Source organism: Vipera berus (genome assembly GCF_964194415.1).
Source record: "Vipera berus genome assembly, chromosome: 5".
NCBI lineage: Eukaryota > Metazoa > Chordata > Lepidosauria > Squamata > Viperidae > Vipera > Vipera berus.
Window position 1 is genome coordinate 17,564,967 of NC_138207.1, and position 19,324 is coordinate 17,584,290.

Sequence of the window (19,324 nt, forward strand, 5' to 3'; positions counted from 1 at the left end):
TATGGGCTTTTCAAGTGACTCTGAGGTGTCAGACAGGTGACTGGCGCTGTTTTTTTTGTGTTTATACTAGACAAGTTTTTAAAAATATTTGGGATACTCCTCTAGCTCAGTTTCTTCTGCCACCCAGTGTCACCTGCCAGTGGGAGGAACAAATATAGTAAGTAACTGCAATATGGGTACTTGGAACAACATTTTTAGCCACCAGCTGTCCAACAATTCATGGCTATGGGATGTCTGTGAACTGGTAGTTGGGCTATTTCAGAACATGGGTCTAGTGCAGAAGTGGGCAACTGTGGCAACTTTATGATCTGTGAACTTCAACTCCCAGAATTCCTGGGCCACTATGTGCCTTTTTGCAACGCAAGCAGCAGCAAATTTGAATTAATGTCTGATAAGCATTCGCAAAGGAGAAGATTCCTGTCCTTTTTTAATTAATGAAAGCTGCTGTCTTTTAAGTTTGTTACCATTTAGTTTTATTCTTTGAAGGATTTCATTGGAGTTGGGTGGCTAATAAATTCAAAATAAATGAACCAATTCTGACTGACAAAATGACCAACTCATTTAAGTCATCCTATATTGAAAATACAGGATACCCCAAACCTACCTACCTTTTTTTTTCTTCCTTCCTTCTTAGCTTATATAGGGATCCCCATTTTTATTTGTATAATAGCAACCTTGTGAGGTAATCATTCTCAAATAAGAACTCGATACTTGTTGGGTTATATCCTTGGTTAATGTTGATTATAACCATGAAGAAAATCTATCTGTGATTGCTAGGAGTCAAAAACTATTTGATGGCACATAATCCATCAATCAATAGCAACATAGTAAATACTTCATTACTTTATTTTGAAATAATAACCCATACTGGAAATTCAACTTGGAAAACAGTGTAGTGTTCTTTTATCCTGCCATGTTCCTTGTACACGCAGCAGAACTTGAGAAAATGTTCAACCAATCTTTCTTTTGATGTTCTTCCTCTCCTGTAGTTCATAAACTTAACTTGCAGCCTTCGCCATTGATTGCAATCCAGTCTATATTGTATGATAGCTCATTAACAGATTATGATTTCATTGTCCAGCTTTGCAGCTTTATCAGTATTTTGAAAGCTGGAAGGTGTAAAGCAAAATTTCCAGCTGACAAATGGATCCACATCCCAAGAGTCTTCAGTGAACTCAATGTCTTGGCGTCTCACCCAGCATGCAATCCCAATAAGAAAGCTGTTGACAAAACAAAGCCAGGGGACATTCATCTCAATGTGGGCAGGAATCTCAGCATTAAGTAATACAATGAGCATTTGGAGCATAATAAATGGTGTCCAAGTGCCCATAAAGCTGATCAGAAGTCTTGACAAAAGATGTTTTGAACGATCTCTGGTGCTGCCTTCAAGTTCATAAGGAAACAACAGAACAATGTCTCTATCAAAGTAAATAAGCTTAGTGGATTGCATCATATTTATAATTTCTGACCAACAAAAAACAAGAACCAAGCATATTATGGACAACATACCAAGCGAGAGCCAATAAGTTTGGCTGCTAATGTAGAAAGGACATCGATGTCCATAACTGTCATTATTTAGGTTCGGCCATAAAGAACTGCTCTCAAGATTCAGAACATAACCAAGCACAGAAACCCATGTGAGTAACACAGCAACTGTGTACAGCAATTTCCAACATTTATTCTGATATTTGGAAGTGTGGGTTATTGTAAGGCAATAATCCAAACCAGCTATCAAAGAAACTGGGTAATGTAAAATTCCATAGACAAAGGCGGTGATCTGAGGCAAAAGACAGATGTGATACTCAGTAAACCTAATCTCCCCAATCAAAGCATTCCGATTACAGAAAATGAGGAACATCACCCCCAGAAGTATCAAGTCAAAGATAGCTAGTGAAATGCAGAAGTAGCTCATAAAACTCTGATGGTGACTGGGTTTTCTGATTTGCAATAGAAAGAGATTGAGAAATACTTTCCCCAGCATGATAAGAAGCAACGCTCCATTAGCTTCAGAAGGCAGGACAATATGACCATCTTTAAAATTCAAAAATGATGAACTGATGATTGCAGCCATAGTTGGCAATGTTGACAGCCGTTCTCAGCAACAGGTCATACCTAAAACATCAAGACAAGATATTATTAATCTTAGGTTCTGAAAAAATGAACCTTTCCAAAGAGTTTACCTACCTATCCTCCTTTTTGCCCTACCAATCTATCTATATATCTATCTACATATCTGTCTGTGTGTCTGTCTCTCTATCTATCTCGTTTATGTATATATCTATCATCTATCTAATTTATATGGCCACCCATCTACAAATGTGATAGAATAAAACCAAGAATTAAATATTTTTCACAATCCATTAAAAACAAGATCACAATAGACTATCAGGCTTTGGGGTGGCTTCTTTTTTTTTTTTTTTGCTTGTTGCCTTTGAGTCAGTGTTGACTTTTTGACAAGTGCTGCAGTTCTTTTATCAAGATTTTTCAGAAGTGGTTTGCCCTTGCCTTCTTCCTAGAGCAGAGAAAAATTGACTGGCCCAAGTTCACCCAGCTGGCTTTGTACCTAAGGTAGGACTAATCTCCCAGTTTCTAGCCAACAGGTTCAAACCATTCCCAGATAACAGGGCAAGACTGTGGCCAAGGCATCTCCACGGGATCTGCAGCAATGTTGGCATTTATTTAACTGGGTACAAATTGGAGCTATTTTGTCCAACAGATGCTGTGAGAATTCTTCAGCATGGCCTTGCAGACAAATCTCTGAGTCCCCCTTACCCAGCGGATCATCCTAAACAAGGCCGCCGAAATGCACGCAGTAAAAATGGAGAAGTTACCATCAGGAACAAACCCTATCAATTTTTGGAACTCTTCTGGATTCATCAGTTGCTGGGGGCAGACCAATCTAATAGATCCTGCCTCCCTGCAACAGGAACGGTGCCAGAGAACCTCATGAATGCAGAGCATGATCTGACCATGACAGAAAAACCATAGAGAGCTCCCTCAATTCCAGATCACACTGCCAGTGTTTGACAGCAGAACCAAATGAGACGTGTGACCACTTCTCCCTCTTGGGGATGGATGGCAAGGGATAGGCCCATGGTTCTCATATTGGCTCTGAACCTTTAAGCCACCTCAGACCACACTCCCAGAGAAAGCAGATTGAAATTCTCTAGGATTGTGTCTGAGGAACTCCACCGTCAACCCCGCGACAGAGTTGAGGAGCTCAGGCAGACACATTGATACACAGCGTCTCATATCTGGCAAACTGTTGATTAGTGGCCCTGACTCAGACAACAACTGCCACACCACATTCCTGCAGTCCCAGTTGATGCCATACCTGAAACTAAGCTGGACACAATTCCGAGAGTGGAACCCCTCAGCTCAGTATTCAGTAATACACACCAGCTCAGCACTTTCATCAGGGATTAAATCACAGGTGAGGGAGGCTTTATTATGGCTGACCTGTTAATTTAGTAGCAACAGCCAGGGACTCTGAATTCTTGCTGACCAGTAACTGGGATTGAGACCTGGGTTCAGAACATGAAACTACAGTAGTACAAGGTACTGGTTATATACACAAAACCTCTCATTGCCATATATTCCTTTATTTTGGGGGATCTGTTCAGGTCCAGAAAAACATGGAAATGAAGATGGAGAAAAGGCAAGAGGGATTTAACGAAGAGGGGGAAAAGGCAAGAGGGGACAAAACAAAGGGAGAACAAAAATGGGTGAAGATGACTTGAGGCAGGTGGTGGGATCCAGTCAGTTTGCACCAGATCGGCAGAACCGGTAGCTAATTTTTTGTTGCCCAGGCCCAGAATGGACTTCTGGAAGTGGCATCCACACAGAGAACTGGTTGTTCACATATTTGAATCCCACCACTGCCTGAGGCCTCTAGACAGGGAAAGAGGGTAGAGTCCCACCCAAGCCTTGGTCAATCTTCAAAGGTATCACTGCCGATTTCTGGCAAAAAAAAACACCCATTGGGGAATCTGAATGATTCACATAACGAATTGCTGTAAAATCAGGTCTGACTCAGTTCATAACGGCAACAACTTAAGAAGGAAATTAAGGTCCCAATTGTGATCCTAACTCAAGGACCACCTGTAATCCCATTTCTATTGCAATTTCTAGTCTATATGTTATATTTATATTCTTGAAGAATAGATTGGTCAAGGGTTATCAACCAGCACAGATTGTCCATATTCTTAACCAGTATGATTTGCAAACATCCAGTTAGGAACAAATGAAGGGGTGTTGGATTAAATAGCCTGACCCAAGAAGTAATTTCTTTCATTGTCAAGGTTGGATTGTTGCATTTTTGTGATTTGTGTTGTTGCAAATCTATTATTTGGAACTGAATCATAATCTTCCCATAAGAAGAAAGATCAGTTGGACCTATTAACTACAGTGTACAACTAAAATATATTGTGATGTAGTTCCTATAGACCAGCAAGCCAATACTGAAAGAAAGCATTCATTAGGATAGATGCAGCTTTATTTATTCAGTCAGACAGAATCTGCAGTCAGCAGAAATGAGCATTAATTCTGGAATAATGCAGCATTTATCTGTAGAAAGAGCTAGTCCCCATCATATATGGCTCAGACAGTTGCATTTTACTATTCTGGAATCAGTGTATCTATTATTACCCTTTTTTTTGTTCCTATTCTGATCCACACTCTTACCCTTCAAAATGTTATGACTCAGCTTAAAAAACCTGGGCTGCAGTCAAATTCTACCTACAACATCCAAACACAAAAACCATTTTGTTTAACTTGTTGCCACAAAAATAGTGCCACTGCATCAAACAGAATTAACATCAGATATTTGTGATCAGTGCTTAATCCTGTGCACTCAGCTATATCATTACTCAAAGCGACTTTCAATTTTGTAAAGCAAGTTTTTAATTCTCCAGGACCAAAAAAACACTACATATAATAATAATATAATAATAATAATAAGTTGGAAGGGACCTTGGAGGTCATCTAGTCCAACCCCCTGCTCAGGCAGGAAACCCTATACCATTTCAGACAAATGGCTGTCCAGTCTCTTCTTAAAAACTTCCAGTGTTGGAGCATTCACCACTTCTGGAGGCAGGTTGTTCCACTGGTTAGTTGTTCTAACTGTCAGGAAGTTTCTCCTTAGTTCTAGGTTGTGTTAGTTTAAAGATCTCTTTAATACAGACTACAAAAAGCAGGTAACACGTAAAGCACAAATATGAGCCAATCTGATGATTAGGATTTTTCTTAAAATGGTACAGACCACAAAGTTAATTTGTTTTTCTCACACAAAACTGTTCAGTTTTGCAAAAGCCCAAAGACAGTAGGGCCATCTGCACATTCACAATTGATATTCCCTATACTGCCCCTAATTCCGGGTCAACAATCCAGCTAGCTTTGTGCCTAAGGCAAGCCAAGAACTCACAATCCCCCAGTTTCTAGTCTGGTGCCTTAACAACTACACACAATTTTTGAAAATTTCCCTTTTAGATTTATACAGTGTTCTAGGGTAATAGCTCTATCTTAAGAATAAATGAACTACAGGTAAGTCCTTGACTTACAATCACAGCTGAGCCCAAATTTATGTTGCTAAGCTTAAGTGCATTTTGCCTCATTTTACAACCTTTCTTGCCACACTTGTTAAGTGAATCACTACCACTTTTAAGTTAGCAACATGATTGTTACGTGAATTTCTCCATTGACTTTGCTTGTCAGATCACATACATGATCACATGCCCCAGGACACCACAACTGTCATAAATATGAGCCAGTCCAAATTTTGATCACATGACCATGGGGATGCTGAAACAGTCATAAGGGTGAAAAACACTCATAAGACACTTTTTTCAGTGTCGTCGTAACTTCAAACAGTCACTAAACAAATAGTTGTAAGTCAAGGACTCCCTGTATAGCTGTTTTTCTACTAAAGGCTGGTCAGACCACAGTAAAATTATTTAATTTGATCCTCCTACCAAGGAGAAATTTAAACAATGCATGCGGTTCTATCAAATCAGACAAAGAATACAAGAGCTTATTCTCTTTCTCTCTTCTCTTTCAAATTTTGAAGTTTAGAAATCTTGCCTGACAGAGTGAATTAAAATCCCCTGGAGAACATTCTGGGCCTGCTGATGTCATAATGAGCCAATAAAATCTAAATTAATTTCATCTTCATTGTAGAGACACGCACAGAGTTAAACAGAAATTAAAATAAGCCCAAAATTAGCAGCAGCAAGTTTGTTCATCAAGAATTCCTTAGCAGTTTGAAGCTCTCAATTCTTATATTCCAGTACACAGTGCTTTTTTTGTAAAAGAAAAAGGTGCCAGAACTCACACATGTCATACAACCTGCCTTGCCTACATTACAAGGTTCCATTCAAAAAAGGTGCCGGAACTCCGTTCTGAGCGTTCTATGAGAAAAAAAGCCCTGCCAGTACATACCTCTTTGCTTGAGACACAATTAACATTTTAAAAATTTCATTTTATCAAAAGCCAAATAAAAAAACCAGGTGGATACACAAGACTTCACAATATTGAGGAAGACCTTTTTATAGGAACTGACCATTCTGGTGAAGAGGAAATAAACTAATGGTTTATTTTATTGCTGGTTTCTTTTCTTTTCTGATAGTAGAAACTGCTGTAGTTTTAAATGTATTATTGGAATTAACCCTTGAATTCTTAGGTTTCAAATATTTAGGAGGTTACATAAGAAAAAATATAAACAAAATTAACCATAGTACATTTTAAAAATAAAATTAGATTTTCAATTATGGCAAGCCTTTCAACTCTTACTTATAGTATACATTCTCTGTTATCAATTCACCTCTGGCCTATGCAAATGAGCTGCAAAAACTTCAGGAAGTTGGTTTTATATATATAAGAGAAGATTAAGTCTACAATGTGTGATGACGTAGAAATCCTAAGCTAAGGTGGTATTCGGAAATTTATTATACCACTCAGAAATCTAGATAAATAATTTGGTTGGAAAGGCAAGGGTTTTTTTTAGAAAAATAAATTTGTACGTATTCCGTTACTTCAAAACAGATTAAATGATTACAATAAACTGGCAGATTCATTTAAAATGCAAAGTAGATTTAATACAGGAAAAAACAGAATTTCCATATTTCCAAAAGTTGTATATGTCTTAATGCATATATTTTTGCAAAGTGGTGGAGCCTTAGATAATTAGGCAATCAGCTTCCTGCAACTACATACTCTGGTGATCATTTTTCTTTCCAATTCTTCAGTATACAGATGGCCAAGGTAGAGAAATATGAGCAGATACCAAAACACCATATCTGAAAGCTTTCTGTAGCTTATCAGGTCTATAGCTTCTCATATAAATGAGTAATAGGTTTTATATGTAGAACTAAGGACAAATAAAACTTGAGACTTCATATAACCTTTGATCCTAAGGTGTTATTTCTGGACTGATCCACCTACTATTCTCCTTATATACTTATCGTTATCGCTTAAAAACAAGCTCCACAAGATGAAATATCCTAACTTTCTATACTATGGACTCTCTTTCTTACACTTTTCTTTTCCTAATGCTACACAAAGTCCGGGGCAAGCACTGTATATGATTCTATTGACTGTATTTTTCTTTGATCTGAACTTGTCTGTGCAACGTACAGGGACTAGAAAGAAGAGGTTATCCCCATCTGTGGTTCTTTGAGCGATAATTTGGGCATTCAATGTCCCATCTATTTTTCTTCCTGGAAGCTTCTAGAAGGCAGAGAACCCAGTTTTCATAAGATACAATGGCAATTTTGAGGAACATGGGGACAGCTAGTACCACACTGTGCAGTACTCACTGAAAGCTGAGTACCACACTGCATTGTGTGTATACTTCCCACCTAAAGGCCCCCTCAACTTTAGATTATTTCAATATCAATTCTACTAATTCTGTTCGGATGCATCTTCCATACATGAGTGCTGCCAACACAGTGCTAGGATGCTGAGCTTGTCGATCTGAAGGTCAGCAGTTTGGCGGGTCGAATCCCGAGTGCTGTGTAACAGAGTGAGCGCGTTACTCGTCCCAGCTTCTGCCAACCTAGCAGTTCGAAAGCACATAAAAATGCAAGTAGAAAAATAGGGACCACTACGGTGGGAAGGTAACAGTGTTCCGTGCACCTTTGGCATCTAGTCATGCCGGCCACATGACCACGGAGATGTCCTCGGACAAGCGCTGGCTCTTCGGCTTTGAAACAAGATGAGCACCGGCCCCTAGAGTCGAAAACGACTAGCACACATGTGTGGGGGAACCTTTACCTTTACCTAGAATCAAGATCACGTGAAGTGTTAATACCACTTTATAACGCCTTGGTAAGGCCATACTTGAAATACTGCATCTAACCACAATGTAAAAAAGACGTTGAGATTCTAGAAAGAGTACAGAGAAGAGCAACAAAGATAATTAGGGGATTGGGGGCTAAAACATATAAAGAACGGTTGCTGGAATTGGGTGTGTCTAGTAGTTCAATGAAGAGAAGGACTAGGGGTGACATGATAGCAGTCTTCCAGTATCTCAGGGGTTGCCATAAAGAAGAGGGAGTCAAGCTATTCTCCAAAGCACCTGAAGGCAGGACAAGAAGTAATGGGTGGAAACTAATCAAGAAGAAACCTAGAACTAAGTAGAAATTTCCTGACAGTTAGAACAATTAATCAGCGGAACAACTTGTCTCCCGAAGTTGTGAATGCTCCAACACTGGAAGTTGTGGGTGTTTCATCACTGGAGGTTTTTAAGAAGACACTGGACAACCATTTGTCTGAAATGGTATAGGGTTTCCTACCTGAGCAGGGGGGTTGGACTAAAAGACCTCTAAGGTCCCTTCCAACCTATTATTATTATTATTATTATTATTATTATTATTATTATTATTATTATTATTATTATTATTATTATTATTATTATTATTATTATTATTATTTTATTATTATTATTATCATCATCATCATCATCACAGGAAGTACTACTACTACAGGAAGGCAATTTGATTTTACATTTTAATAGGGAAGAATAAACTAAATTATTCAGTGACCATGGTTAAGGCACCAGGCTTGAAACCGGGGGACGAAGAGTTCTAGCCTGACCTTAGGCATGAAGCCATCTGGATGACTTTGGACCAGTCACTCTCTCTCTCAGCCCTAAGGAGGAGGCAAGGGCAAACTTCTTTCAAAAACTCTTATCAAGAAAGCTGCATGGACTTGACTAGCAGTCGGCAGGTTTCAATGATGACTTGATGGCACCAACAACTGTTACAAAAGTACTTAACCAGATCACATAAGAATACAGCAAGTCCATTCATACAACAAACTGTATTTGGTATTAATCTTGGTTAGGTTTTCAGGGCTAAGTTTGCTGTCTGAATCTAGCTCATTTGATTGAATATATTGTCCCAGAGCCCTGGCAGTGCAGTGATTAGAATGCAATCCTGACAGGCTCAAAAATCACTCAGCCTTCCAGCATTGCAAGGTCAGTAAAATGAGCACCCAGATTGTCGGGGGCAATATACTGACATTGTATACCACACAGAGTGCTCTAAAGCACTATGAAGCGGTATATAAATCTAAGTGCTATTGCTATATTGCTGTATAGCTATTATCCTAACCCAGAAATGGTTAATCCAATAACCATCCTTAGACATGCTGAGTAAAGAGAGCCAAGCACAGGGAAAATGTGTAATTTTTGATCTCATATGAACACATCCTACATCTTGAGTAACATATTACTGTAAATAGGCAGGTTCAGGGCACCTGTGCAAATGCAAACGCTTTATTTAAAGCAACAAAACAAGACTACCACTAGGGAATTAGCAGCAGCCAGGTGTGTTTCCTCAAATGAACTTTTATTAAGCTCCTAATATTTTAAAACTTTTATTTAAATTCCTAACAAATGCAGCTTAGAAAGGGGTCATAGAGGAAATGTGGGCACAGGTAATGTGCAGATAACTGTGAAAGCTAACAAGTGGTGTGTATTATTTTCAGCACCTCATTTTGTAAGGCAAAGAAATTCCCACATGTATCCAATGCCAGCTCCCACAAAGAAAAGGTGTAAATTGCAGTGGCAAACAATTATAATTATCATAATTGCTAACACTGTTTTTGGCAGTTTGTATTTGTTATCTTGGTAACAAGTTATTTTTCCAAGACAGAGGATATCTGCTTTCTAATAAAGGAACAAATGCATCATCACCTACTATTTAAAAAAGTGTTGCTATAAATTGGGCTGTGCAGATTGCAGCTTCAAGATTTCCGTGTACAGGTAGTCCTCAACTTACAACAGTGATCTTTTGATGACCAATTAACAGCACTGAAAAAAATGACATGACCATTTTTTACATTTATGACTGTTGTACATGGTCACATAATCAAGTTTGAAGTTACAACGGCACTGAAAAAAGTGATTTATGATCATTTTTCACATTTACGACTGTTGCAGAATCTCCGTCATGCAATCAAAATTCAGACACTTGGCAACTGGCTTGTATTTATGACAGTTTCAGAGCCCAGGGACATGTGATCACCTTTTGCAACTGTCTGACAAGCAAAGTCAATGGGGAAGCCAGATTCACTTAACAACTGTGTTACTAATTTAACACCTGCAGTATGATTCACTTAACAACTGTGATAAGTTACTTAACAAATATCTCAACAACAGAAATTTTGGGCTAAATTGTGGTCGTAAGTCAAGGACTACCTGTAATAGGGTTGGAAAAGAAAGAAACAGGATGAGTTCATTAAATCATGACATGTTAAGCAATGCAACTTTGGCTGAAGGAAATTAATGGAGTAAGATATAAACAATACAATAATTCAGGATAAATAGTTCTCCAATATCCAGATCTCTCTTTTGGCAAAGATTGGTTTTATTCTTATTTCACTTGAGACCAGAAATCTCATTTATTGAAAATAAACTCCAACTTTCCAGTTTTCTTAATATTTATCTTTATTATCTCCATGAAGAGTATTACTTTAGCAGCACAAAGTCAGGTTATATTTTTTGCCAGGAAAATATTATTGTAGCATGGTAAAGAAAGAGTTCTTATCTCCACCATGAAAATTATGCAAGCTTACACCAGAATATGAACTGGGCCATTTGTAGCAAGGTTAATTTTGTGATTTCTTCCTCCATTTTTAGTAAAGGGAGTGAGTTTTATTTATTTGGCATGCACTTCTACTTAAGCACAGCAGAAACAGAGAAATAACATTAATCAAAATTCTATAAAAACAGATATAGAATTCTATATACTATGCAGTGGAACATTAATACAATTCCTTCAAAGCTACAAGTTATAGTACTAAAAAAACATGAGTGCAGAAAACGCCTTTCCAACTTTATTCATTTAAATTCTTACAATAGGAGAGTTCAAATATATTAAGGAGAAGCAGCTCTCTTGAAGTACTAAAATAGAGAAAATTAATTGAACAAAGTTGTGCCATTCACATATGGCTCAGCATGGGTTCATTATCCCTAAACAGAGATTAGTATCATGGTTTAGATGCTAATGTTACATATATAGAAGATGACATACACTTATAGATGACATTTGCCAAAATTACAATTATATTTACAATTCCTGCATTGAAAGCAAACTCTAAATACACAGCTAAAAGCATATGAATGTGCTTTCCAAAAGGATGCAGATTGGCTATAAATTAAAATATTTTTAAAATACTTGCCACAAAAAAATCTATTAGGAAACGCTTGTATAATTTTTCTAGGATTTCCCCCATATTTTAATTGTATTTGTGTGAAACAAATCCTTTTATTTTGGGCCAGAACACATAAGAGAGAGAGAAAAAACAAATTCTGCAGATATGTTACAAAGGTTAATTCAGTTTGGATAAAAGAAGAATGAAATGCTAATCTCTTCTTGATAAGAGAGATGTATCTATTCTCAGTGGCTCTGTTCTAGGGGCATTAGAGTTACATTACTATTATTACTATTTATATCACTACTTATTACACTGCAAACATTATCAGGAACTCAGCACTACATTTATTACCCTCTTGCTAATCAAATGAATCAATCTAGTTCAGAAGAAAAAAAATATTTTTTGTTCTCTAAAGACAAACAGCTAACAAGTTGCATTGTTTGCAACGGCTGCAAGAAAGATATGAAAGCACACCCTGATAATGGTATTAATATAATAATATAATAATAAAGTACTGTTAATATTAGAGGGGATGTATTGAACTGATGTGATCACTGTAATTTTTATATGTATTTTGCTAAAACCCATTATGGGTTGCAACCAGTTCTTTATCTTTATCTTTATTAGACTTATATACCGTCCTTCTCCCGTAGGACTCAGGGTGGTTCACAAGGTTTTTAAAATAACAATACAACAATTACAAAAATTAAGAACAGTTAAAATGATTACATTTAGACCTTGAATAAATATAAAACCCCAATTAAAATCCAATTAAAACCCCAATTAATACTCTCAGTCCAGGCCAGAAAGCTCAAAGAGCCAAGTATTCAGGTCCCGGCGGAATGAGCGAAGGTCAGGGGCAGTCCTAAGCTCTACGGGCAGCTGGTTCCAAAGGGCACCCACAGAGAAGGCCCTCCCCCTGGGTATTATCCGCCGGCAATCTTTTACCGGCAGTACCCTGAGAAGACCCTCCCTGTGGGAGTGCACAGGACGAAGGGAGCTTGATGCTGGCAGCAGGTGTTCCCTCAGATATCCCGGACCCAAGCCATTTAGGGCTTTATAGGTCATCACCAGCACTTTGAATCTTACCCGGAGGGCAACCGGAAGCCAATGCAGCTCGCGGAGCTGAGGTGTTACATGGGAGTATCGGGAAACCCCCATCACAACCCGCGCGGCTGCATTCTGCACCAGCTGAAGCCTCCGAGTGGTCCTCAAGGGCAGCCCCATGTAGAGAGCGTTGCAGTAGTCCAATCGGGAGGTCACGAGCGCATGAGTGACTGTGCGCAGGGCATCTCGGTCCAGGTAGGGCCGCAAGTGGTGCACCAGGCGATAGTTAGCAGTAGCAGTGTTAATCTAAAACATGGTTTATTCAATCAGCCACATTTTTAAGGGTTTAAACAACACTGAATTCTAAACTCATGAATTAAGCTGGATTTGGACAGATAATACGTTTGACTGGTTTATAATCAAGTATCTAGTGTTGCATAAACACCATTATTAACCAAAATTATTCACACTGTACACTCAACACACTAGTTGCAATGGAATTATGGTCAATAGGTGGTCAGCTTGTATCTGAAAGCAGTGCAACCCATTTATAGATGACAACTAGTATGATTTACAATAATGATGATCTGTGCAAAATAATTTTTGACACCTAAGATGTTAGATGTCAAAGGAAAAGATACCGGCATTGCTTTCAACAGCATGATTTTCTACAGAAACGGTATTTTTTTTTTAAAAAAAATTATCTGAAGCCATGCAAACCAAACAGCATAGCTCTTTTCCAGATGGTATTTAGAAGCGTTTCACAGAAAGTCAAGCAATAAACCGTGCGGCCGTCTTTCCTAAATCATGGCTGCAGAGCAAAGGGGCAGTACTGAGCTGATCCTGGCTAATTTTGAAAAGTGAAATACGATCGGACCAAGTGGGTTCTCAGATAAGATTAAGACAAGGTGGCCTGGGAAATTCTTTTTTAAAAAAAGCAAGGACAACCATGGCATGAGATTGTCATATTATTTCAACCAACTCCAAGGGATCTTGGAGTCCTAGTGGATAATCACTTAAAATATGAGCCAGCAGTGTGCTGCAGCTGCCAAAAAAGCCAACACAGTGCTGGGCTGCATTAACAGAGGGATAGAATCAAGATCACGTGAAGTACTAACACTTTACAATGCCTTGGCAAGGCCACGCTTGGAATACTGCATCCAGTTTTGGTCACCACGATGTAAAAAAGATGTTGAGACTCTAGAAAGAGTACAGAGAAGAGCAACAAAGATGATTAGGGGACTGGAGGCTAAAACATATAAGGAATGGTTGCTGGAATTGGGTATGTCTAGTTTAATGAAGATAAAGATTAGGGGTGACATGATACCAGTGTTCCAATATCTCCGGGGTTGCCACAAAGAAGAGGGAGTCAAGCTATTCTCCGAAGCACCCGAAGGCAGGACAAGAAGCAACCGATGGAAACTAGTCAAGGAGAGAAGCAACCTAGAACTAAGGAGAAACTTATTTATTTATTTATTTATTTATTTATTTATTTATTTATTGATGGGATTTATATCCCGCCCTATCTCCCGAAGGACTCAGGGCGGCTAACAACAAAACATATAATAAGTACAGAAATCCTGAGTTAGAACAACCAGTGGAACAACCTGCCTCCCTAAGCGGTGAATGCTCCAAGACTGGAAGTTTTTAAGAAGAGACTGGACAGCCATTTGTCCGAAATGATATAGTGTTTCCTGCCTGAGCAGGGGGTTGGATTAGATGACCTCCAAGATCCCTTCCAAATTATTGTTATTGTTGTCGTCGTTATTATTATTATTATTATTTGCACCTATGTTTGGTAGGAGAGAGCCACGTTAGCATAACTGGAAAAGCTGCTACCGAATCCTCCCCCCCTCCCCCGCTTCCCGGATTGCGGTTACTTCTGCGTTTTGGAATCTCTTCAAGATGCCCGTCGCATTTCTCGGGATCTCGCCGTTTCTGCCCTGTAAGCGTCCACCGGACTCTCTCCTCCCAAAGGCCAAGTATAATATAATCAAGCCGAAAGTTGGGGGGGGGGGGCGGCGGCAATCAAAACTTCTTTCCTCAACCCGCGAGCTGAATCCAGCCGCCCAGAGTCCCTTGGTTAAAGTCGGGCGGCGAAAGAAAGAAAGAAAGAAAGAAAGAAAGAAAGAAAGAAAGAAAGAAAGAAAGAAAGAAAGAAAGAAAGAAAGAAAGAAAGAAAGAAAGAAAGAAAGAAAGAAAGAAAGAAAGAAAGAAAGAAAGAAAGAAAGAAAGAAAGAAAGAAAGAAAGAAAGAAAGAAAGAAAGAAAGAAAGAAAGAAAGAAAGAAAGAAAGAAAGAAAGAAAGAAAGAAAGAAAGAAAGAAAGAAAGAAAGAAAGAAAGAAAGAAAGAAAGAAAGAAAGAAAGAAAGAAAGAAAGAAAGAAAGAAAGAAAGAAAGAAAGAAAGAAAGAAAGAAAGAAAGAAAGAAAGAAAGAAAGAAAGAAAGAAAGAAAGAAAGAAAGAAAGAAAGAAAGAAAGAAAGAAAGAAAGAAAGAAAGAAAGAAAGAAAGAAAGAAAGAAAGAAGAATCGATTTCTACCTGCCCGGCAGCTAATTAAACCGCACGAAGTGGGAACTCACCTGTCTTACGCCGAGTTCGGTCTAGAGGCGAGGCGAGGCGCTTACATCTCCCTAATGCAATCTGTTGCGCCCCTGCTGCTAACTCGGAGCTGAATAAAGCGGGGGTGGGGGGGGGTTGGAAAGCTTACATAGAGACCAGGCAGGCGAGCGAGGGAAACGGCAGCCGCTCAAAAAAAATAAAAAAAAAGAGCCAGAGGCGCTCTGCAAGGGCTTCCCAGGAAATCCCCGCCGTCTCTCCTCTCTCTCTCTCTCTCTCTCTCTCACTTTCCCGCTTGCAGCCGGAGCAGGACGCGCCGCTTGCCTGCCTCGCGAGCGCGACCGGCCGCTCCCCAGGCCAGCCGTTGGGCGAGGTTCGCCAGGTAGGAGTGGCTCGGCGAGTGTGTGTGTGTGTGTGTGTGTGTGTGGAGGGGGGGAATTGGGAGCGAGCGAAGTCTCCGTTCAGCCGTAATGTTGAAAAGCGGGCAGGCCCTTTCCTTTCTGCCCGTGCCATCAGCCCTCGTTAGTTCGCTTTACGGGGGAAGGAGCCGGGCTTGAGTTTAGGGCTATATTATTTAAAAAAATAATAATAATAAACCTTTATTGTCAAAGTACAACATGTGTACATTGAGATTAGCTGAGCCTCCCCCCCTCCCCCGTGCTCTCTCCCCCCAACACACAGTGACAACAAACCCTCCATCCCACCACACCGTGTGAGCCAACTACACCACACACCGGCCTCCCAAGTCAATTCTGCATAAGATTATGTCCCATTTAAAAGCCTAACAGCCCACGGATAAAAGCTATTGTTCAGCCTGTACGGCTGGCTATATTCCTATATCTCCTACCAGATGGTAGGAGAGTAAAGAGATACCGTCTCTGCTTTCTAACCATCTACGCCAGGGGTCTTCAAACTTGGCCCTTTTATGACTTGTGGACTTCAACTCCCAGAATTCCTCAGCCAGCTTTGCTGGCTGAGGAATTCTGGGAGTTGAAGTCCACAAGTCATAAAAGGGCCAAGTTTGAAGACCCCTGATCTAAGCAGATTCCCAAAGATGCTTTTTTTCAAAATGCAACTGGACGTTGTTGTGTGTGTTTTTTTCCCGTTGGAAGACGTTTGGCTTCTCTTCCAAGAAGCTTCTTCAGCTATATCTGATTACTGTAATGCTCTCTACATGGGGCTGCCCTTAAAGACCACCCGGAGGCTTCAGCTGGTGCAGAATGCAGCTGCGCGGGTTGTGATGGGAGCTTCCCGATACTCCCATATTACACCCCTCCTGCGGGAGCTGCATTGGCTACCAGTTGCCCTCCGGGTGAGATTTAAGGTGCTGGTACTTACCTTTAAAGCCCTACATGGCTTAGGTCCGGGATACTTGCAGGACCATCTGCTGCCGGGAACAAATTCCCATCGTCCAGTACGCTCACACAGAGAAGGCCTCCTCAGGGTACCGTCAGCTAGGCAATGTCGGCTGGCGACCCCCAGGGGGAGGGCCTTCTCTGTGGGAGCACCAACCCTATGGAATCAGCTCCCCCCTGAGCTTCGGATAGCCCAAAACCTCCAATCCTTTCGCCGCGGCCTCAAAACACACCTGTTCCACCAAGCTGACCTAGACTGACAGGCATCTTAATTAATTTATATTTAGTATTTTTAATTCATTTTTAAATTCTCTAATTTTTTATTGCACTGATGTTCTCAATTTCATTTATCTTGATTTATGCACTTATTATATGTTTTATTGTGAGCCGCCCTGAGTCCTTCAGGAGATAGGGCGGGATATAAATCCCATCAATAAAATAAATAAAAATAAATAAATATCTGGTGCTATTTACCCATTATTATTATTATTGTTTATTATTTATTGAATTTATTGAATTCTCCCGAAGGACTCAGGGCGGTGTACGGGGCAATTAAAATACAACATACAAAAGTTAAAAATAAAACAACATTAATTCAGCCCTAACAAATAAATAGTTAAAAATAAACCCCAAACCCTTAGTCCAGGCCGGCCTGTTCAAATAACCATATGGTGTTGTGAGAAGAATCCCGAGAAAGAAATATTTTGGGAAATATTAAGAAGGCAGAATATATTTCTTTAAAGGATTTTAAAGGCAGAAACCAATCCCACCCCCCAAGTCTCTGCCCCAAACAGAAACCAGGTCTGCAGAAATGCAGATGTGATAATCTTTTCCGAAAGATTGGAGACAGGAAGCTGGGATTAGAAAGAAAGATCTCTAGAATCTTATAGTCCCTCACACCAAAAAACCCAACACTCATCACCCACAGCCCCAGGGAAGCAGAATATGACCTTTGGAACATAATAGGATTAACTCACCAACATCAGAATACCAGAAAGGCACAATCACACTCAGGTCAAAGTTCATGCCACAGGAACAACTCCAAACAAAAGCCCAAGAAGGTATAAAAACCCGCTCACTACTACATGTGGTCAGTTTTTCCAGAGCCATCTTTCTGTCTGGCTCTCCTGAGGCAGGCCATAAAGAAAGATACAAAGAATACATAAAAATGCTGCATGTCATAAAAATGAGGTAGGACAATGCAATAGAAAATATAAATGTTGGATTTAAACATGATGTGACTACATATAAGGAAATTTTAAGTTTTGAGAGGAATGTATGGCAATTAAACTAAGTGCCGCCACATGTTTGTTGGACCCGTGTCCCTCCTGGCTATGCATCTCGGGAGGTTACACGAGGCTGGCTCCTAGCAGTTATCAATGCCTCACTGAGTGAAGGGTACTTCCCTGCTGCCTTGAAAGAGGCGGTGGTAAGGCCCCTCCTCAAGAAACCGGCACTGGACCCAGCTGTTTTAAACAACTTCCGTCCTGTCTCCAACCTTCGCTTCCTTGCGAAGGTCGTTGAGAGCGTGGTGGCACGACAGCTCCCTTTGAACCTGGAGGAAGCTGAATATCTAGATCCGTACCAATCGGGTTTCAGACCAGGGCACAGCACGGAGACGGCATTGGTCGCGCTGGTGAATGATCTCTGGCGGGCCCGAGATAGAGGTTATTCCTCTGTCCTGGTCCTATTAGATCTATCAGCGGCTTTTGATACCATCGACCATGGTATCTTACTGCGTCGTCTTGAGGGGCTGGGAGTGGGAGGCACCGTTCTGCGGTGGTTCTCCTCCTACCTCTCGGACCGTTCGCAGACGGTGTTGGCAGGAGGGCAGAGGTCAAGCCCTAGGCCTCTTAATTGTGGAGTGCCTCAGGGTTCAGTGCTCTCGCCCCTCCTGTTCAACATCTATATGAAGCCGCTGGGAGAGATCATCCGTAGCTTCGGGGTGAAATATCATCAATATGCTGATGATACCCAGCTATTCATCTCCACCCCGAACCAACCCAGTGATGCCCTTGATGTGATGTCCCGTTGTCTGGAAGCAGTACAGATTTGGATGGGAGAAAACAGGCTTCGACTCAACCCGGCCAAGACTGAGTGGCTGTACATACCATCATCTCGTTTAGTCCAAGAGGTTCCATCTCTGACTATAGGAGGAGAGATGTTACCTCCCATTGATAGAGCACGCAATCTGGGCGTCCTCCTAGATTCACGACTCAGTTTTGAAGATCACATTGGAGCCGTGGCTAGGGGGGCATTTGCACAGATTCGTCTTATATACCAATTGCGCCCCTTTTTGGACCGAGATGCCCTACGTACAGTCACCCACGCAATCGTTACCTCCCGTATTGATTACTGTAATGCTCTCTACATGGGGCTGCCCTTGAAGACCACCCGGAGGCTTCAGCTGGTGCAGAATGCAGCTGCACGGGTTGTGATGGGAGCTCCCCGATACTCCCATATTACACCCCTCCTGCGTGAGCTGCATTGGCTACCAGTTGCCCTCCGGGTGAGATTTAAGGTGCTGGTACTTACCTTTAAAGCCCTACATGGCTTAGGTCCGGGATACTTGCAGGACCATCTGCTGCCGGGAACAAATTCCCATCGTCCAGTACGCTCACACAGAGAAGGCCTCCTCAGGGTACCGTCAGCTAGGCAATGTCGGCTGGCGACCCCCAGGGGAAGGGCCTTGTCTGTGGGAGTGCCAACC

The 19,324-nt window shown here is 40.7% G+C and overlaps 1 protein-coding gene across 1 annotated transcript; it reads right to left on the reverse strand.

Annotated features, from left to right (window-relative positions):
• On the reverse strand, nt 1-16,039 carry GPR160 (G protein-coupled receptor 160). The gene is made up of 2 exons (XM_081329191.1): nt 15,283-16,039; nt 1-2,112 (listed from the first exon to the last, which is right to left on the reverse strand). The coding sequence occupies exon 2, from the start codon at nt 2,069-2,071 to the stop codon at nt 1,055-1,057; it is 1,017 nt and encodes a 338-aa protein (XP_081185317.1). The 5' UTR covers nt 2,072-2,112; nt 15,283-16,039; the 3' UTR covers nt 1-1,054.
• Nucleotides 16,040-19,324: the final 3,285 nt, after the last annotated feature.